Source organism: Euleptes europaea, chromosome 15, assembly GCF_029931775.1.
Source record: "Euleptes europaea isolate rEulEur1 chromosome 15, rEulEur1.hap1, whole genome shotgun sequence".
Taxonomy (NCBI): domain Eukaryota; kingdom Metazoa; phylum Chordata; class Lepidosauria; order Squamata; family Sphaerodactylidae; genus Euleptes; species Euleptes europaea.
The window spans coordinates 1,859,247-1,881,224 of record NC_079326.1 but is presented as its reverse complement, the minus strand read 5'-3'; the positions used below and the strand labels follow the sequence as shown (position 1 = coordinate 1,881,224).

Sequence of the window (21,978 nt, the reverse complement as noted above, 5' to 3'; positions counted from 1 at the left end):
CCTGGAAATGGCTCCCGTCCATTTGGGCAAATTGGACGGGGGCGGGTAGAGCCTCAGATTCGGCTCTGAGTGCAGCACATTAGCGGGTGGTTGGGGTGGCTGGATGGGCACCCCCTGACCCGGTATTGGAACAGGCTGTGCTTGGGCTATCAGGGTTTGTTGTAATTGCCTGTTATCCTGAAGCATACGTTCCATTAGTTCTTGGAGTTGATCAACACGGTCGGAGAGCTCCCGATTCTGGGCTCGTAAGAGGTGAACCTCCTCACTTGGGCCACCAGTGAGATGAGGCTTACTGGTCCGGAAGCTCGTGGCCCATTGAGAGCTATCTCCATAAAGATCCTCGTCTTCAGACTCTCCTGAGTCTAGACGTCGGTCAGCCAAACGGCGTGCGCGTTGGGTCGCGCGCGACGGGACAAACGCCGGGGAAAAAGACAGACCTGATAGTCCTTGTACAGTGCCCTTGGGGCGCGTATCCGTTCTCGCCCGATCCCTCACCCTTGCTGCTGCCGCCTTGGCTGCGTCAGCAGCCTCTCTCTCTCTGGCGACCTTTGCCGCTTCGGCGGCATCCTTATCCGCAAGAACTTTGGCGTTCTCAAGTCTTAGGGCAGCCTCCGCCGTAATGCGCGGTAAAAGTTCTGTTTCCAGGAGTGAGAGTATGGGGTCGGACTCCCCGCCCAGCAAGGGTTGTATTCGAACCGCCAGTGCAGGTGCATCGGCTCCAAAAGTCGAGGTCAAAGCCTGCGCCAAGGTGGCGACCGGGGTGTCCTTTGTACATTCCACAAGGAGAAGAGCAGTGTGAATAGCGATTCGCTTGGCTTCAGCCTGACAGCTGGCCGCATCCGGGATCAGGGAAAAACCCTCCGGCGGGGCTCCTGCCATGATAGAACTAGAGGAAAGAGTCTCTCGAGAAATAAGATTATCCAAAAGTCCAGTTAGTACTTGTAAATCTTCAGTTGCCAACCGGGCATCGTCCAGTAATTGATCCAAGACCTGAAGATCTAAACGAGTATCAGTATCCTCCGACGTCAACATCCAGAGAGTCCCTTTAAGAGATTGCCATTGCTCCTGTACCAGTTCCCTCAAGCGGCAAACCTCTAGGGTAGTTCTGAAGAGTTCAGCGACTATGTCCTGTAACAGGGTGGGATCCTTCCGAGAGGAATCCAGGATAGTAGGTCACTCGGAGAGCTTCTCAGCTCCCATCCAAGCGGCAGGCGAACCCCCCTGGGCTCCAGCCTGACTAGTAGTATAATAAAGAAGATGAAAGATAGCTGCCATAATGTAAGCTCCTGACCCTTCGAACCAGAAATCACCACAGAGTCGTATAGAATCCAAGCAGATGGCTTTTACTGGTCAAAAAGGCAATACAGTGCATACAGGGAACTATGGCAGCTATGAGAGTCTTACTAGCCGAACGATAATATAAGGCAGTAAATGGCGGGAGATTATACAACATCAGCATACACAGACAGAGGCAACTTTCCCAGGAGCAGTATTCCCAGGCCTTGGTATGTGTGGTCGGCCTTGAGGCTAGACAGTACAGTACCGACACAGAAACAATACTGAAACCGAGATAGCAGCCTGACACCACCTCAAAAACTTTGCCCAAGTGGCACTACCAATCACAAATCTATCAAAAATGAAAGGGAAAGGGAGTGCAGCGACGCAGCCCTCCGCCCGCCTAAACTGGACTACCAAGTGTCAATTAGCCTTTGATACATTAAAAAAGGTATTTACCTCTGAACCCATCCTGAAACATCCTGACTGTGAAAAGGCTTTCATTGTGCAGGTTGGCGCCTCGGACGCGCGATGGGGGGGCGCTTCTCCAGTGGGGGGAGACCGGGCAGCTACAGCCCTGTGCGTTCTTCTCTAAAAAGTTTTCCAAATCAGAGCTGAACTGGCCCATTTGGGAGAAAGAGGCAGCTGCTGTAAAACACACCCTGACGGTGTGGAGACAGTTCTTGGAGGGGGCTGAAATTCCTTTTGAGGTCTGGACGGATCATAAAAATCTAGAAGCTTTAAAAGGAACTCACAAACTCACGGCCAAGCAGGTTCGATGGGCTGAGTTTTTCTCCAAATTTTGTTTTGTACTGAAACACGTACCAGGTAAAGAAAATCAGTTGGCGGATGCCCTCTCCAGACTCCCCCAGTTCCAAAGTAAAATGGACCGTCTAGTAGACTCTTTGTTCACTCCTGCACAATGGGGTGATTCACCATGCCTAGCTGTTCTCACCCGTTCTCAGGCACTAAAAACCCCTTCCCTGGAGAGCTTGTCAGACTCCTTTAAACTCAGTTTTATTAAAGGCTGCCAGGAAGAAGAAGCAGCGGGCAGCCTTCCCAAGGACATGATTCAGCGGGGGGAGGTTTGGTTCAAAGGAGACAGACTGTATGTACTAGTCTCGGTACGGAGGGAGGTGTTGGAGCGAGCTCATGGAGCCAAAATAGCTGGTCATTTCGGCTTTGTTAAAACCCTGCACCTTTTGCGCCAGCAATTTTGGTGGCCGGGGCTGTGCACGGATTTAGAGTTTCATCTGCAGTTACCCCACGAGCTCCACTGGCAAACGGATGATGGTAAAACCGCCTGATTTATTAAAGCTGCTGGAGGTTCCCTCAGCCCCTTGGGAAGTTATTGAAATGGATTTTATTACGGACCTCCCTCCTAGCAGGGGAAAGACAGTACTTTGGGTGGTCACTGACCTATTCTCCAAACAAGTCCCTTGCAAAGGGCTGCCAACAGCTCAAAAGCTGGCTGTTTGTGGCACACATCTTTAAATATCACAGCTTTCTGGGCAAGGTACTCTCGGATTTGGGCCCCCAATATGTGGCCAAATTCTGGAGAGCTTTCCTTAAACTGGTGGGGGTGGAACAAGGCTTGTCTAGCGCATACCAGACGGATGGCCAAACTGAACGTGTTAATGCTGTACTGGAATGTTATTTACGTTGCTATGTCAATTATCATCAGGATGATTGGGTGGACCTATTGCCTTTCACTGAATATGCTTACAATAATGCTTCCCATCAGTCCACGGAATTCAGTCCCTTTCATGTGGTGTATGGCGAAGAATTCGGTCCCTTTGGCAATAGAGATCTTCTGGGAGAGGGGGAGTGCAAGGAAGTAACTGACTGGGTAAAGGTGGTACAGAATACTTGCCCTGGTTGCAAAATTTTGTGGAGAAAGCCAAACACCAGTATAAAGTCCAAGCTGACAAACATCGTTCCCCTGGGTGGGACATCAAGGTGGGGGACCAGGTATAATTGTCCACAAAAATCCTCAGATCCCTTCGGCCTTCAAAAAAACTTAGTGAAAAATATGTGGGGGCGTTTCCAATTTCACGCCTCATAAATGAAGTCACAGTGGAACTCGCCCTTCCTAAAAACCTCAGGGGCATCCATCCAGTATTTCATATCAGTCTGCTGAAAAAAGTGGTACTGGCCCCTGACTGGCACCCAGGTCCCAATCCCAACCCCCCTATGTTAGTGGGGGGGGGAGCACTTCGAAATAGCTAAAATCCTGGATTCCAAGGTCCGGGGGATGGGGCTCTTCTACCTGGTTCGTTGGAAACATCTGGGACCTGGTCATGACAAATGGGGAGCTGCACACAACGTTTCTGCCCCTCGCCTGGTTCGTGAATTTCATGAGGCCTACCCCCAAAAGCCTCGAGCAACAGGGGGAGGTCTTAAGGGGGGCAGAATGTCAGGCCCGGCCTATCGGCCTTAGCCTGACAATGCTCCTCACAGGCTCTTGCTCTGAGCAGGCCAGGGTTTGGCTCGGAGTCAAGGCCCTGGTCACATGCTCCTGGTTCTCATGCCTTTGTACAGCATCAGTGTCATGAGTTTTATGCTCAGTATGGTATGCTTATCCTGTTTACCACTATCACTCCATATGCACAGCCATGTTATGTCTGCCTACCCTGAGAAAGCTTATCATGGTTTGTAGCAGCCTGTGTATCTTTGCCTCTCCATCTTTGAAGTCTGCATTGCATTTTTAACCATGTACCCTTGCCTTGATTTTTTATTAGTAGCCTCGTATGCCCAGGAGGCAGCCAGCTTCTGACTTTGTCTAATTTTGCTCCTAATATAGTCTAACTGCTTCAGAGCCTTTGCCTGATGGGCTTTGCTTGAGGGATGCTGAAGACAAACCTCTGACACAAGTCAAGTCAGACTAATCTTATCTCCTTTTTTGAGAAAGTTACTACCTTGCTGGATCAGGGGAATGCAGTAGACATAGTTTATCTAGCTTTCAGTAAGGCTTTTGATAAGGTTCCCCCTAATATTCTTGTTGACAAATGGGGAAAATGTGATTTAGATCCTGTTACTGTTAGGTGGATCTATAATTAGTTGATAGATCATGCCCAAAGAGTGCTTGTTAATGGTTCCTCATCCACTTGGAGAGAAGTGACTAGTGGAGTTCCTCAGGGATCTGTGCTAGGCCCTGTGTTGTTCAACATCTTTATAAATTATTTGGATGAAGGAATAGAGGGGATGCTTATTAAATTTGCAGATGATACTAAATTGGGAGGGGTAGCAAATACGGTAGAAGACAGAGCCAAGATGCAGGATGATCTTGACAGGCTGGAGAATTGGTCTAAAACTAATAAAATGCACTTCAACAAAGACAAATGTAAAGTTCTGCATTTAGGTAGGAAAAATCAAATGCATAATTATAGGATGGGGGAGACTTGTTTGAGCAGTAGTGTGTGTGAAAAGGATCTTGGGGTCTTAGTAGACCAAACACTGAACATGAGTCAGCAGTGTGATGCTGTAACTAAAAAGGCAAATGCAGTCTTGGGCTGCATTAACAGAAGTATAGTGTCCAGATCACGCAAAGTGATGGTATCGCTTTACTCTGCTCTGGTTAGACCTCAACTAGAGTACTGTGTTCAGTTTTGGGCACCACAATTTAAGAAGCATGTAGACAAAGTGGAACGTGTCCAGAGAAGGGCAACAAAGATGGTGAGGGGTCTGGAGACCAAGTCCTGTGAAGAAAGGTTGAAGGAGCTGGGTATGTTTAGCCTGCAGAGGAGAAGACTGAGAGGGGATATGATAACCATCTTCAAGTACTTGAAGGGCTGTCATATAGAGGATGGTGCCAAGTTGTTTTCTGTTGCCCCAGAAGGTTGGACCAAAACCAATGGGTTTAAATTAAATCAAAAGAGTTTCTGTCTAGACATTAGGAAGAATTTTCTAACAGAATGGTTCCTCAGTGGAACAGACTTCCTCGGGAGGTGATAAGCGCTCTATCCCTTGAGGTTTTTAAACAGAGGCTAGATGGCCATCTGTCAGCAATGCTGATTCTAAGACCTTAGGCAGTTCATGAGAGGGAGGGCATCTTGGCCATCTTCTAGACATGGAGAAGGGGTCACTGGGGGTGTATGGGGAGGTAGTTGTGAATTTCCTGCATTGTGCAGGGGGTTGGACTAGATGACCCTGGTGGTCCCTTCCAACTCCATGATTCTATTATTCTATGATAGTTGAGAAGCACCTGGCTGCATTGGATGAGTACAAATCCCTTGGGCCGTACGGTGCTCAAAGAACTCTCTAGGGTGCTTGCAGAGCCTTTGTCCATCATCTTCTGGACCTCTTGGAGAATGGGAGATGTGCCACAAGACTGGAGGAGGGCAAATGTTATCCCTATTTTCAAAAAAAGGAGGAGAGACAACCCAGGAAACTACAGGCCAGTCAGTTTGACCTCTATTCCAGGGAAGATACTGGAGCAGATATTAAAGAGATCAATCTGCGAGTATCTGAAGGACAATTTGGTGATCCAGGGAAGTCAGCATGGATTTGTCCCCAACAGGTCCTGCCAGACCAACCTCGTTTCCTTCTTTGATCAAGTGACAAGCTTACTTGATCGAGGGAATGTGGTTGATGGTTTTTTAACCTGAATTTAAGTAAGGCTTTTGACAGGGTTCCCCGTGATGTTCTGATGGGTCAACTAGACGACTGTGGACTGGACCCTAGGATAGTTAGGTGGATAGGGAACTGGTTGGAGAACCGTACTCAAAGAGTAATTGTCAATGGCATTTCATCTTAATAGAGAGAGGTATCCAGTGGGGTGCCACAGGGTTCAGTTCTGGGCCAGGTACTTTTCAATGTTTTTATAAATGATCTGGATGAGGGTGTGGAGGGACTACTCATTAAATTTGCAGATGACACCAAATTATGAGGAGCAGTGAACACACCAGAAGATAGAGACAGAATTCAACGAGATCTGAACACACTGGAAAAGTGGGCGGATGTGAACAGGATGCAATTAAACAAGGATAAGTCCGAGTTCTACATCTGGGTAACAAAAATGAGGGACACACATACTGGATGGGGGATACACTTCTGGGTAGCACTGTGTGTAAACAAGGTCTTGGGGTATGGGTAGACCATAAGTTAAATATGAGCAGCCAGTATGATGCAGCGACAAAAACACTAATTGGGGTGCATCAACAGGGGCATAACATCCAAATCGCAAGATGTCATAGTTCCGCTGTACACTGCATTGGTCAGGCCACATCTGGAGTATTGTGTGCAGTCCTGGAGGCCTCAATTTAAAAAAGATGTGGACAGAATCGACCGGGTGCAGAGGAGAGTGATGAGGATGATCAGGGGCTTGGAGAACAAGCCCTATGAGGAAAGGCTGAGGGAGTTGGGGATATTTAGTCTGGAGAAGAGGAGGTTGAGGTGACCATGATTGCTCTCTTTAAGTATTTGAGTATTTGAAGGGCTGTCACTTAGAGGAGGGCAGGGAGTTGTTCCTGTTGGCAGCAGAGGATAGGACTCGCAATAATGGATTTAAATTGCAGGTGGAGAGGTACTGGCTGGATATTAGGAAAAAGTTTTTTACAGTAAGAGTTGTTCGACAGTGGAATTGGCTACCTAGGTAGGTGGTGAGCTCCCGCTCCCTAGCAGTCTTTAAGCAGAGGCTGGACAAATACTTGTCAGGGATGCTCTAGACTGAGCCTGCATTGAGCATGGGGCTGGACTAGATGGCCTGTATGCCCCTTCCAACTCTATGCTTTTGTGATACGTCATATATTCTATGCTTTTGTGATGCAAGTCATTTTCTTGAGCAGAACCCATATATTCATTTCAAGTAAGTGTCTCAGATACAGAAACTGATTACCAAAAGATGATAATAAATCCAGAGAAACAAACAAAAAGCAATGCATGGTCTTCTTGTACAGAATGTTGTGCACAATAGTCTTCTGACCCATACATTAGACAGGGAACAAATATTAGTAACAGCATGGTATCATGTAAAATAGCAGCAACTTGTAACATTTTTTCCAAACAATGTGTGCGTATCTGCCTATTTTTAAAAGGAAAAACAAAAAACACAAAGTTTCTTACTTCAGAAGAGAGAGGGTATCAAAGAGAATTAAGCTACGGTTTTTTAGTTTGACGCTATGAACAGTTTAGCCAGCTCTCATTAAATGGGCAACAAAGCATAATACTATCAGGAACCAACACATTAAACAAAATGCACAAGTATTTGACAAAGCAATTGAGGCATATATTCCTTTGGAGGTAAATGTCCCAAACAACTGAAGTTAATTTTCAGCATGGCATAAATATTTATTCAAATAATAGAGAAGGATTTGTATATCCTTAATGTTTTGGATTTCAGGGGAAAGTCTCTCAATTAAATAATCAAATCTGATATTGATACGTACCTTGAGGGCTTACGTCGTGACTGCACAATTTTGGGGGATTTTGAGGATGAGGACACCTTTTTAAAAAGTGACAAAGAAGAGAAAAAGCAAATTACTAACATCATATGACTAAATTATAAAGTGACACAATCAGCAGCAACTCTAGAAATTGAAGTACTGGTCTCCTACTGCCCATGTCCTAAATTAAACACCTGCATAACCCTACATCAGTGGTATTCATCCTTTCTCCCAAGTGATAGGCTTGACCAGTGGGTTGAACACTATCACCCGAGATCCCACTAAGCTTCGAGGTACTCACTTCTCAACAAATTTTGAACAGCTATTAAGTCCTGAGGGACAACTTGTAAATGATCTCATTGATGCTCCCTGTTTATTAAAAGACAAGTGCTTTTAGTGTACACACAGGCTCCTTTTAGATGTCTGAGCTCAAGTGCCTCCTTGCAAGGAGAATTGATTCTGGCTGAAGCAACCACTGATTTCTTCTATATGGATGGGGTATTATGCCCCTTGCCTCTGTTTAAACATCTAGAGCAGGGGTGTCGAAACAATGCAGTACTCTAGGTGAGGTCTAACCAGAGCAGAGTAAAGCGATACCATCACGTCACGTGATCTGGACACTATACTTCTGTTGATGCAGCCCAAGACTGCATTTGCCTTTTTAGTTACAGCATCACACTGCTGACTCATGTTCAATGTTTGGTCTACTAAGACCCCAAGATCCTTTTCGCACACACTACTGCTAAGACAAGTCTCTCCCATCCTATAATTATACATTTGATTTTTCCTACCTAAATGCAGAACTTTACATTTATCATTGTTGAAGTGCATTTTATTAGTTTTAGCCCAATTCTCCAGCCTGTCAAGATCATCCTGTATCCTGGCTCTGTCTTCTACCATATTTGCTACCCCTCCCAATTTAGTATCATCTGCAAATTTAATAAGTGCCCCCTCGGTTCCTTCATCCAAATCATTTATAAAGATGTTGAACAGGGACAGATCCCTGAGGCACTCCACTAGTCACTCTCTGTACATAATAAACTTCGATTATTTTTGTTGTTATAAAATCAAGTACAGCCTCTAAGCCTCTTAATTACATCTGAGGGCAGTTAAGGGAAACTTTCTCCTCACATAACAATGGTGGCAAGTTTGTGGGTTCAGGAAAGCTAAACCCTCACAGAAGGTAATTATTCTAAGCTAAACAAGCATGCAACTTTGAAGAAGCCCAGGGTTCATCCCATCCATGAAAGCTCAATTTATAGCAGTTTTAAGGGGGAAATATCCACACTGGAAATCAATCTAGATGGCCTGTGAATCAAGCAGAGGAACAGCAAAGGACAGATTTGGGATTAAAGTCATCCTCCCCAAGTGGATTTTTCACTCAGGAGGGGGACTGAAGGAAATGACAAGGGCCTGTTTCCTTTCCCCAACATTAGTCTGTCATTTTTGTTTATGGCTCAATCAGAGAAGAGGAGGAAGGCTCCACTCCTCCTGCTAATTCAAAACAGTTCCTCCTCCCCTTAGTCACATCACCCTGCAGAGTCTTAACAGGTAGTTTGTTATCAGTTGTATTTACTCTAGATTAGTGGTGTGAAACATAAGGCCCGAGGGCTGCATCCGGCCCCTTGAGAGCTCTTATCCAGCCCACAAGCTAACCGAGGCAGCCCCCCCCCCCAATCTGGGCTGGCGAGGCAATGGCCCGGCCTAAACAAGTGACATTAATGTCATATACAGCCCTCATAACAACTGAATTCGACTTCCAGTTTATAAGGGCATCAACTAGTTTTCTACTCTAGATTCCCCCTGGGGGTTAAAAAAAACTCTGTGCCTGGCAAGGTTGAGACAGAGCAAAGTAAGAGCCTTCTCCAACACAGTAATTTGAGGTGGGGGATCTGAAGCCCAGTCCAGACTGATTCCCTGATCAACTGGGAATCAGCTTCTGGTTCCCCCTGCCCTAAAAAAAAAAAAATTAAAAAAAATTGCTGTGTACTAGGAAGTCTGGCAGATGGCAAGGTTTCCTGGGCTAGGAGATCAGACCACCAATTGTCAGCTAATTGGGGGAATCACCTGCGTGTTAGCTTCTGACTCTCCACCAAAAACACTGCTGTCTCCTATCAGGAGGAAGATTGGAAGCTGACTCCCAGCTGATGCTGTTTGGCAGCTGTTTGTATTGTTGTGCCAGAGCTGAACGAATTTGAGTTTTGGCTCACAATCTACATATAAATGACCATTTATGTGTGACTATTCATGTGTTTTTATCGTTGTTTTATTCATATTGTTCTCATTGTGTTTTTATAATAGTTTTATTTATATTGTAAGCCATCCTGAGTTGTGCAAGAAAGAAAGGTGGCTAATAAATCTTTAAAATAAATAAATAAGCGTGGAACACAGTATATTTGGCTGACAAGTTCACTGAAAATTCACAGCACCTCAAATTCTCATGGGGCTTGTTTCAGAAATCAATATAATCCATGTGTACAAAACGCAGACAGCTTGAAGTGATGTTGGCCTCCTCATTTGCGCTCTCCACATGTCCTGGGCTGCAAATCATTGCAGGGTTTTCCTAACCCATACAATACTATTGTTTCAGTGAATGTCTCTGGAACATCCACTTTGTTCCATGGAAGAGGAGAACAATCAGTTCCACTCCAAAAATGTTTGGCACAGAGTGAAATGAATCCATTCTGCTCTGCCAACAATCTAGAGGGAATTTCAACATCTGAAATAGATTCTTCAATCTGCACTGGGTGTTTGCAGAGACCTCTGGGCCTTGCCTTGCCCACTCTGATGTTTCCAGCTTGCTGAACAGGCTGCAATGGAGCTAACAGCCTGTCAGCCCTAGCCTGTACAGGAAATGCCAGGCGAGGTCTGACCGAAGATGTTTATGCTTACTGCAGGTGCTGGCCAAGGTCAACTGTAGCAACTGCCAACTTGTGTTTTGACTCTGGACTCTGTGTGAATCTTACCTCAAGGGGAGGGGGGTTCTCATGGCATCCAATGCTTTTGATTACATATATACCCTGTACCATGCTCTTAGTTCTCATTAGTGCCATCTTGCTTCTAGCTGCTATAAACCTATGGATCTTCCAATAAATCAACTCTCTTTTGGCCTACTTGTCTATGGATGTTGTTTATGAGATTGTCATGGCACAAGTGCTCACATTATGACACTAATCTCCTTACCTCTTTCACTTGGATTTTAATCTCTGGCTAGAGCCCTGGAGGGATCACCGGGTTCTCGGGTTGGAGCTGAGGGAGTGCTCCCCGAGTGAATTGTTCCTGGCTGGAGCCCTGGAGGGTTCGCCTGGATCTTGGGTTGGAGTATAGGACATGCTCCCCGAGTGGACTATCTCTGGCTGGAGCCCTGGAGGGTTCGCCCGAACGCTCGTTTTCGTTGTTGGGAATGCCGGCCGAGCTTCCCGACGACCCTGGCTTACTGCAGGATATTTTGGAGGAAACACTGGAACGGACGCTGAAGCCTCCCGGCTAATTGGGTTTGTAGCTGACCAGTGGCGTCACCTGGCTGCAACGTCCCCCTGGAAGACACCGGACACTGATCAACGTGCCCAGGACGAACTCCGACAACTGGACGTGCTCCTGGAAGAGGTCCGACTGGCGCAAGAGGACTTGGCAACACTGACTCGTTTGTTGGCGAGACTTACGCTCTGCGAGATTCCATCGGCGCCAGTGGTCCTGATCCAGGGACCTATTGTTTCCCCATGGCGGGAGCTATAGGAGAAGCAGTTCCACAATCCGTTCTGTATCCTGCCCTATGCCAATGGGACGCACGGAACGTAGCAGCCCGGATGGTCATGGTTCTGCTGGACTTGCCACCAGCTACAACGGCAGCGGCCGAGGTCGAAAAACTGCTAGCCCCTGAGTTCGGCGCAGCATAGGCGGATCTGGCTCCCCGGGTCCACCCGCTGTTGGGCCAACCTAAAGAGATTGAGCTGCTCTTGCAGCAGGAGGCCTTACCGATCGTGACGACGGCTGCTGCCACCCAACTTGAAAAGGATAGGGCTCTCGCTGACCAGAAGCGAGTGGAGGAGCAACAGATGGCTGATGCGGCCGCCGCTCGGGCGCGAGCGGTAGCAGGAGGCGATGTACGGCCAAGGGGGAATGGGGGACTGAGACAGTATTGTGACAGCAGGTAGACTTCCCCTGACTATGGAAGATCTACTGATTTAGCAATTTGTAATAATCTCTTTTCCTTTCTGTAAAATGTATTAGGACAGCCTGGGAATAGCTTGTTGCTGGGCAGAATATCCCTGTATGTCTGTGTGCTAAGGAAGTGGGTTAAGAGTCATGGAGAGTCAGAGTGAACTATAAACATTGATAGGAAAATAGGGCTGTCGGGAAAAAAAATCCGGTACAGTTCGGATTTGGCCGAATTTGGCCCTTGTGGGTTCGGTACGTGCCGAAGTCCGAACTCCCCCACTTCGGATCCGTTCAATTCGGCGGGAATTCAAAGTTCGGGAAAAAAATTCAGCCGAATAAAGCCATTAAAAACACAATTGCGCCTTTCCGCGGCTCCGGGGGGGGCATTTTTGGGGTTAGAGGTCCCAAACTTTGGGCAGAGCTTCAAAGGACGTTTATTGAAAGACTCCCCAAGTTTTGTAAAGATTGGGTCGGGGGGGGCTGAGATATGGGCCCTGAAAGGGGTCCCCCCCTTAATGTGCATCTCTCCGCGGAGCTTGCTGCCCACGCACAAAGCTCCCAGCCCCGACAACAGCTGAGAAATTTGCAAAACAACTGCAAAACAACACAACCTTGTTAAACAACACCTTTGCAACACACAACTGAAACCTCCCCCCTCAAACCAGGGAGCGAGAGACTCGAGGGGGAACACACACCCCAGGCAGAACCGACGAAAGCCCCCTTTGGCTTCCCCCCCACCCACAGAAACTGCTCCCTCCCCACACACACACAGACTCTGCTTTCCCCCACACACACACACATACACAGGAGAAAAATTATAGATTAAAGCCCCCAAAGGGGTCTTACTGTGGCTGTCTTCTGTTCCATCAAGAGGGGCTGAAGAGGACTTGTAATCCAAGATGATTCCAATTAGGCCACGGAACATTTTGCTCTGGAGATGCACAGGATCGGCTGATCCATTCATCCCAATAGGGAAAAGGGGAAAGGGGAAAGCCCATATCTCGGGACCCCCTGACCCAATGTTCACAAAACTTGGGGGGTATCTTAAGAACACTGGTCTGAAACTCTGCTCAAAGTTTGGGATCTGCACCCCCAAAAATGCGCTCCCTGCAGCCATGGAAAGAGAAAAGGGGGGAGGCGATATTTCTGCCCCCACTGAACCCATCTTTACAAAACTTGGGTAGTATCTTAAGAATAACTGACTGAAGCTATGCTAAATGTTTGGGGGCTATATCCCCAAAAAAGCGCCCCCTGCAGCCACATAAATGAAAAAGGGGGAGGGAAAAGGGGGAGAGCCCATATCTCGAGACCCCCTGACCCAATGTTTACAAAACTTGGGGGGTATCTTAAGAACACTGGTCTGAAACTCCGCTCAAAGTTTGGGATCTGCACCCCCAAAAATGCACCCCCTGCAGCCATGGAAAGAGAAAAGAGGGGGAGGCGATATTTCTGCCCCCACTGAACCCATCTTTACAAAACTTGGGTAGTATCTTAAGAATAATTGACTGAAGCTATGCTAAAAGTTTGGGGGCTATATCCCCCAAAAAGCGCCCCCTGCAGCCACATAAATGGAAAAAGGGGGGAGGGAAAAGGGGGAGAGCCCATATCTCGAGACCCCCTGACCCAATGTTTACAAAACTTGGGGGGTATCTTAAGACCACTGGTCTGAAACTCCGCTCAAAGTTTGGGATCTGTACCCCCAAAAATGCGCCCCCTGCAGCCATGGAAAGAAAAAGGGGGGAGCCCATATCTCGGGACCCCCTGACCCAATGTTTACAAAACTTGGGGGGTATCTTAAGAAGCTTCATCTGAATCTCCAGTGAAAGTTTTGTGTCTGTACCCCCAAAAATACACCCCCTGCAGCCACAGAAAGGAGCGAATGTGCACAAGCACCCCCCACACACACTCGAGGATTTCGCTCTCTCTCTCTCTCTCTCTCCCTGGCCGTGCCGCACATCAGCTGATTCCTCCAGTACTCAATCCTGACTGATTGGCCAGAAGAAGACCCAGCTTGCCCACCGATTGGCCGGGGGAGGATAATGCTGCTTACTGACAGTTATGCTGCTTACTTGATGGCCGGATTTGCCGAATTTATTCGCGAACTCCCGAACTCGCTGAATTCGGCCCCCCCGGTTGCCCGCCAGTTTTGAGTTCGGTTCCTCCCGAACTAAAAACCACCCAATCAGGGGAAATTCGGCTGATTTTCAGTTCGGGCCGAACCGAATTGACAGCCCTAAGGAGAAACTGGATAGAACTGAACTGTACTGCACCGCTTCTATGTCTGGAGTGCTATCAGCCTACCCTGAATGTTGATGGGTTGTCATATCTTGAATTTGGATAAATATCCCTTCCTCAGTATGATCGGGGCTCAGAGATTTCTGCCCATTAGGGCCTCTGAGTCAGCAGCTGCAAGTAAACTGATTTCTTGAAATAACGATCTCCGGTCTCTCTCTCCCCCCACGAACCCTTGTTTACCATATCATTTCTGGTGCCGTGCTCGTGAAGGGGGGGAGAGATGGGGTGTTGCCCCCCTCTTACCCACCCGGCTCGGGGTGCTGGACCAGGGTGCCTTTGAGTCCTTTCTGCTGGCATGACCTTTTTTGGTCAAGAGAGTTACGCATGGACACCCTGGCCTCACTCACCCTGGTAGGGTGTCGTTGGAACACAACAGGATCGCAAGAACCAGCCCAGCACCTCCGGAGGAAATCACAGAAGGCAGGTGAGAATCGGGAAAGGGGTTTTAGTTCAGTTCAGGTCAGTTTCAGAACCCTCTGCAATCAGAGGAAGGGAGGTCTGATCAACTTCCAGATTCTGCCCTAATACAGCCATCAGGTTTGGTTGGAAACCGCAGAGATCTTAGGTCTGACAGGAAAAGGTTTGGAAATGGTGGGTGGTGTGTGAGAGTGAGTGAGTGGTTTTGTGTTTGATTGAAGGGGTGGATTGATTGTGTGAGAGACTGTTGTGGAACACTTTTGCATACATTTGTACACATTTTGGGAGGAATGGGGGGAAAGAAAGCTCTGTAGTGTCACCTCAGTGGGTGCCACGCAACTTTCCAAAGGTCTATCAGAATGTGGCCCTTCGTATATTTTGTGAACTGGACTGTGTTGCATATAGTGTCGGCTGGTCCGAAGGTAGTGGGTTATAGTTATTTCAACTGATTGTTCTGTTCTCAGTCACAGACTGAGGCCATAGCAATAACTGACCTGTGTGATTTGCATTGTACAATAGTGGTGTAAAGCAATTGGTAAATGTCAGAAGTGTTGAGCTTGGTATTTACTGGGGAAGGGTTTCTCCATTTGAATAAGGTCCCGTATATTGATGGGTGGAGTGACTCTGTTACAAGAAAGTTGCCAAAATCTGCTTTTCGGGCTCATGAGAATTAGTGCCGTGTCATGGTTTTATGATCCACTCCTCCAAAGCCAGCCGGAGGAAGAGCAAGTCCCACGCCGTGTTGCCCCTGCTGCCCCTATATCCAGGCGGCGTCTGTATGCCTCCCCAACGCCGCATCAGCCCTGTCCGTGCAGCTAGTTCCGTCTCCCCACGCCATGCCAATGCTGTCTGTGCCTCTGCTAAAGTCTGTTTTCTGGGCTCATCAGAATAAAAAGCCCCAGCAAGAAGAAGCAGTTTCTTCCACTCAAGGGAAGAAAGAAAGCCTCAGAACTGTAGCTAAAAAACCCTCCCCCACTTCTCTGCCAGCCCAAAAGACGCTCACCTCCCCTGCATGCCCAGCGCTCCGATAAGAAGTCAGCCTGTATTTGCATACCAGAGAATGGGGAGGGGGGAGGCCCACAACATAGACGATTGTCTTCCTACACAAGCATCCAAAAGCAGCAAATCTCTGCTCCCCCAAAGCAGCAGCCTAGCCGACCAGACTTTTTTGGAAAAGCAGACCTCCCTTCAGTCCTCCCAAGCAGCCTCCTCAGACCCCCCCTCCGAGCCTCCGTGTGAAAGCAGGATCAGTCTCACCGGCCCAAGCTCGCTACAGAGAGCTTCCCATGATAGCAGCGTCTCCAGTCCGGGGGGGGGGCTACAAGAAGCCGCTCTTTTCCCTGCAGCTGAAGCCCAGGTTGGAGCTTTGAATGGGAGCCCTGGGTATTCCAGTGCAAAAAGAAAAGGGTTTGAGCAGTCCTCCTTCTAGAGGGACAAGCCCCAAAAATGTACAGGCAAATGCTGGGCAATGGGCAGACCAGATGTTCCCAGATAAGATCCATGGCAGGAAAGCCAGAAGAAGAAAGGCAGAAGCACCCCTGGGGGGGAGGGGCCCTTCCTGTGGACACTGACTGCCTCTCCGTAATTAGCTGGCAGAGTCACGGCTTGGGATAGTGCGCTTACTACAAGGAAGAATGCCTGTCAACCAGCTGGCCCCCTCAAGTCAGGAGCTGAGAAAAGGAATGGGGCAGCCCAGATAAACTGATCCCTTTGTCTTAAGATTGAAGCTGACCCTAAGGGAAATAAACTTCCCACTGAAGATCTGCATTACTCCCCAGCTGTGCGTACCCCAGCTCCAACAGCCCCTGCTGCTTCTGGGCTAAAGTTCCACAGCCCAGTATTCCTCAGCTCAGTGCATCCATGCCTTCTGCAGCTGACAGGCACTAACCCTTGCCTGGCTTCCAGCTTCTGTAATTACCTGCCTAGTGGCCTCCCCAGTAACCACAGCGCAAAGGAATCCAGGCAGCCTGATACTAAGCTACCCACCACAAGAAGTCAGCTTTGTCTGGAGCTTAAAATGACTGAGGCTGCCCCTGGCTGCATGAACTTTAAGAAAAGTACACCCCACCCTGATAGACTGAGTGCCTACCAATGTTCCAGAGTTAACTGTACTCAGGATGCCCTGAGTAAAAGCCATCCTGGCTGCGGCCGGACCTCTCTGAAATCTCCCGAAGCAGCCAACTGCTCCATTCCAGACATTGCATCCAGCCGTGCAGCGGCCCAGCTCTTCTAAGTCTCAACAGGTCCCCTCCGACTGCCATTCCAAAGTTACTTTTCATCAGCTAGAGTGCCCAGCGCCCAGATGTGGGGAAAAGTCTGATGCAGCAAGGACAGTGGGTCAAGAACTTGGCAATGCAGATGCACGTTCAAGCCCAGCCAGTGCCAGAGAGTTTGCCCTGCATTTAGTTCAACTGTTTTCAGATACACAAGTGAAGTACTGCAGGACTTCTTCCCGGATGCAGGCTTCCTCAATTTGTGACTCTGATAGCCCCAGGAGGTGGAAACTCTGGTCAGGGACTTCCAGAGGTCATGATGACATTGTTTTTTGTCTCAGAACTTTGATTGCCGCTCTCTCTGACATGGACAGCAACATGGTTGTATTAAAGAAGGGGGGGGCTCTGACTTTACATACTTTTCTGACTATGGGCTAATGGGAAAAAAACACTTCTGGTCCAGCTTGGAATATTTCACCAGCTGCAATTGCTTCCAAAACCCAGGGCACAACCTATATATATAATCCAGAAATACCTGAACTGTCTCTTCCTATATGCCAATCTGCTTGAAATAAGTATGAAAACCAGGCTTTCGCATTCAGGACAGAATGTTATTTGTTATATGGAACTGAGTAGAACTCCGACAGAAAGCTCAGATTCAAGAGAAGCATCTGGAATTTCAGATGACAAGGGGAGGAAGGTTGCAGTCTGTCCCATACCCTGAACACAGGAGAATTCAAGAGTTGTTGGGAAACAGCTGGAGTCTTGTATGTGGATCCTGGATTTTACCCTTCCAGCTAAACCCAGCCGCTTGTGGTGAAGAGAAAGGGTTTTTTTTTTTTTAAAAAAAATGGACATGTTGTTATTGCCCTAATGGATGTTAAAGAAATTATGGACTTTGAACAAATATTGAAAGAACTGTTGTGTGAAAAATCTACTCCTCTCCCTTGTGACCTGCAAAATTTTCCCCAGCTGCCTGTTTTACAGATGGAAAATAAATGCTGTTGTGATTTGCAAGCGACAGGTTGAAGCACAGGAAAGCTGTCAACCCCACGGATCCGAGAGGGAAGATTCTGACCTACTGTATTGAAATCCTGGTCATGTTTCAATAAGGTAAAAATACTGGACATTGCACCTCAGATAGCTGAGAATGCAGGGAAAGGGGGGACGAGTAAAACACCAGCCCTGCTAAGGACCCATCCAGACTCATCTGGAGCCTGACAACAGGAGAAGGCGCATAAAAGAACCAGCTTACCCTGCTTGGGACAAGACAGATCCAACTGTTGCACAAAGACTGTATGCAGCTGCCCCCAGGTATTCCAAAGTGATTTGAAAGTATTTCAAAATGGACTGTCTGTTTTTTCATGAAGCCGCCCATGGAGGGAAAGCAGCCTTTATTGGCTGCCTCAACCCAGATGGTGTCTGCAGTGTGTAACCTGAGTTGAGTTTAAACAGTTCAGCAAAGGACCTCGGAAGCTAATCTAAACTGTGGACAGCTGCTGTGTAGGGGTTGACTTCGATAGATGTCTAGGTCACAAGAAAAGCAGTGGCTGCCGGCTTCTTTACAAAATGCAACTTGTACTGAAATGAAAAATCTGTCAAAAATACTGCTGGAATGGATCCAGACTTTAGTTCCAGCTATGTCTACATCACATCACTGGCCCTCTTTTGCTCCCTTCCATTGGGGTCTGTCTCTCTTTGAACTGATATATGTCTGGCCACCCCCGTTACCCAGGGCCAAAAAAGGGGGGGTTTACAGCTTTAACCCCTACCGTTGACCAGGAGAAGCCTGAGCCCTCCTCCGTTATTCAGCCCCACTTCAACGGCTTCTAAAGGAAATTAATCAGCTTGGCTCTCCCTTTGGAAATGCTCCTGTTATGTCACAAGCTCCAATGCCCAGGCTTTGGTATCTTCCTGGTGCAGATGGAGGAAGAGAAACAAAATGAAGGGAGAAAGACTGCCTCAGCTATCCAGAGGTGAGTGACAAGGGACTGGGGTGAAGAAAGTAGAAAAAGGGGGGCCAGCCAGGGAAATCAGTGCCAGGAACAAGGGACAAGAGGGCTGAAGACAACTTTCCTAGCATCAAAGCCAGTTCTTGGAAGGTCCAGCCAGACAAAGGGGTCTGCCACCATCTATGCCTTCCTTGCCCCTGGTGTGAACCTAGTTTTCGTGACTTTAAATGGAGGTTTGGGAAAATGAAACCTCTGCTTGTGGACCGTCTAGATGACCTTTGGGTACATGTTATTTTTGGGTCAAAACTTTGCTTGCAGTTTGTTCTGGTCTGTGCAGCACCTGGGATGTGCTTGGAAAAAGAGGAAAACACCCTTTTGAGGCTTGAGGAGGCTTGGAAAGTTAATGAGGTTTGGCAAGAACTTTGCAGAAATTGCCATCCCACAAGCAACGAGAAACATCTTTTGGGTTTTGGGTCTGTTCTCCTGATGGCCGGAAGCAAGCAAAGAAGATTTTTGAGTGTTTGGGAAAAGTGACAAAGTGACAATGGTTGCTTATTAGGTTCTGAGATATTTACTTAGTCTGTCAACAGCTCTCTTGAGCATAACAGCGTCACTGTTTCCTGTGTGTCAGAAAACAAGTGAAGGGGGGGAGGAAAGTCCTCTATGAAGTCCCTCTATGTCAACAGTTTTTCCATGCAATAACTAACTTAATTGTTTTTTGAGTTTTCCAGGTTTTACTTCCAGCCACTCCTGCCTTTACAAACTTTTGATATGGACATTGCCTTTGGATATTGCTTTTCTATTGGTTCTGGTAGGTTATCAGGGCTATGTGACCGTGGTTTTGGTATTTTCTTTCCTAACGTTTTGCCAGCAACTGTGGGGGGCATCTTCAGAGTAGTAACACTGAAGGACAGTGCTTTTCTACTTTTTCAGCTAAGCTCTACAGACATTAAGTGCACTCTGTTTTTCCAGGCCACTATAGACTTACAGGCCTGTGTAAGCTCTTGATATTTTTGTCTTTTACAGTCTGGTTCCAGATATTTCAACGTACCTGATACCAGATGAAGTTTTTTTTCAGCAAATGACTGTATCTATGTTAACATTGTTCCTGTGGCTTAGACTGGGAGTCATTCGAGAGGGGCCTCCTGCCTCCTGCCTGAGACTGTGGATTTGTCTGTCAACATATGTCAAAGTTATGCCTAGTCTGCAGTTTGCTAAACAGATCATACTGATCAGAGTGTCAGCTAAGTCATGTGATGATGCTGGTCTGATCCAGTTTGTACAGCCAGGAATGGGGATTTCCAGAATGACTCATCTCAGGTGAACTGTGATTGGTCATAAATGTGTATATAAGTCTGTGTAGTGAATGTAAGTTACCTCTTGCCTGAAATATATATGCTGGCGGAGCATGCTGATGCTCAGAGCTGTGAATGTTAACAGCCAAAGGACTCTGTGTAAATATTGTAAATAAACTGTACATAGCAGAACTGCGTGGTGTGAAGTTGCTACCAGGTAAACTCCTGAAGTCCAGACAAGCTGTGCGCGACAGGGTTATGGGCCCAGATAGACTGCGCTGAGAGCTGGAGGTTCTATTGGAGTTGGTGAGCTACTGCCGTGAGTTGCTGCTGTGAGCGGTTTGGATGTCTACAGAGGCCAGCGACACTGAGGACCTTGATGTACAGTCTGCAGACGGTTCAGTTGTTTCTGACCAAGAGTCGGAGGAGGAACCAGGGGAAGATAATCAGCTACTGCCGGTGAGCGAAGATATCATGGCGCAACTGTTTCTGCCCTGCTGGTTGATAAACTGACCGCAGATAACTATGCCGTGTGGTCCCTGCGAATGGAGCATTATCTTAAGCGTGAGTCATTGTGGACATATGTGGATTCTCCCCCACAAGCTCCCACGCCTGAGGAAAGTTTAAAAGACCAGAAGGCATTGGCCACGTTGATATTGTTGCTGATGACCAGTTGGTGCATGTGGCGGGACAGGGGTCAGCTAAGGATGCCTGGAATAGCCTCAAGGCTGTATATGTGCAAGACACGGCTGGATTTCTTATTTCCCTGATGAGAAGGATTTATAGAAAGACTATGGAGCCAAATGAGAGTGTTAGAGCTCATTTGAATACCTTAGCCACGTATTTTCAACTGCTGGCTCAGAGGGGAAAGCAGATTCCTGACCAGGACCAGGTGTTTATAGTTTTAAGTTCCCTGACGGAGCGTTTTGACCCACTTATCTCAGCCCTTGAATCTGTGGATGCAGGAAAATTATCTTTGCAGTACATCTCAGGCAGATTGCTAGCAGAGGAGGCGCGATATATGCAAAGGGAGTTGGCAGTCAGCCAGACCGGGAGCTGTGCCAAGCATGAGATAAGGAAGGATACAAGCCTCAGCTGTGCGACGAAAGTCAGTGAAGCAAGAAAGCCTATACCTGTAGCATTACGTTTCAGATGTTACAGATGTGGGAAGAGGGACACATTCAAAGATTTTGCCCTGCTGCAAGGAAATACAGAGAAGGAAAAAAGACTCAAGTTGTGACCAAACAGCAAGCTACGCTGGTGAGAGTGAGTCCAGACTCCCTGAATGACTCTTGGATAATTGACTCAGGAGCTTCACAAATATTTGTGAGGGAGGAAAGGCTACTAATGAACTCACATCTATCGGCGTTAGGTCATGTAAGTTTGGCAGATGGACGTTCTGCAATTGTTTCCTGTGAAGGAAGTGTAATGTTTGGAAGTTTAAACCATACATTCAATGATGTGCTTTGTATACCCTCTCTTGAGAGAAACTTATTAAGTATAAGTGCACTAGATTCTGCTGGATTCAGTGTGACTTTCAGAAATAAGTGCTGTAATATTCTCAAAGGTGATAAGATTATGGCAGTGGGGAATTTGAAAGATAATGTGTATGTGCTAGAGAACATGGCAGGTAAAGCACAAACAGTGTTAAATAAAAACCCACACCATAAGTGTATACATTTGCTACATAGAAAACTCGGCCATGTGGGCTGGGGCACCTTGAATAAAACTCTTGCCCTGCTGGGCAAAGAGAAGGTTGAAGGGTGCAAAACATATCTGGATTGTGATGTGTGCAAGCAAAGTAAGTCTAAAGCACACCCAGTTGCACCAAGGAGTGACAGAGTGACAAAACCCCCTCTATATCTTGTTCATAGTGATGTGGTAGGCCCTTTCCCAGACAGTATATCTAAAAGAAAATATCTTCTTCTTTTGATAGATGATGCCACAAGGTTCACATGGGTGTATCCCATAGCAAAGAAGTCAGAGGTGT

General features: G+C 47.3%; 1 protein-coding gene across 1 annotated transcript in view; it reads right to left on the bottom strand.

Annotated features, from left to right (window-relative positions):
• The window catches only part of TNS1 (tensin 1), a 361,563-nt gene that overhangs the window by 294,669 nt on the left and 44,916 nt on the right, over positions 1 to 21,978 (bottom strand). Inside the window, exon 3 of the mRNA XM_056861619.1 lies at positions 7,662 to 7,717. Within this exon, the coding sequence (XP_056717597.1) occupies positions 7,662 to 7,717 (56 nt within the window). The remainder of the gene's footprint in view (positions 1 to 7,661; positions 7,718 to 21,978) is intronic.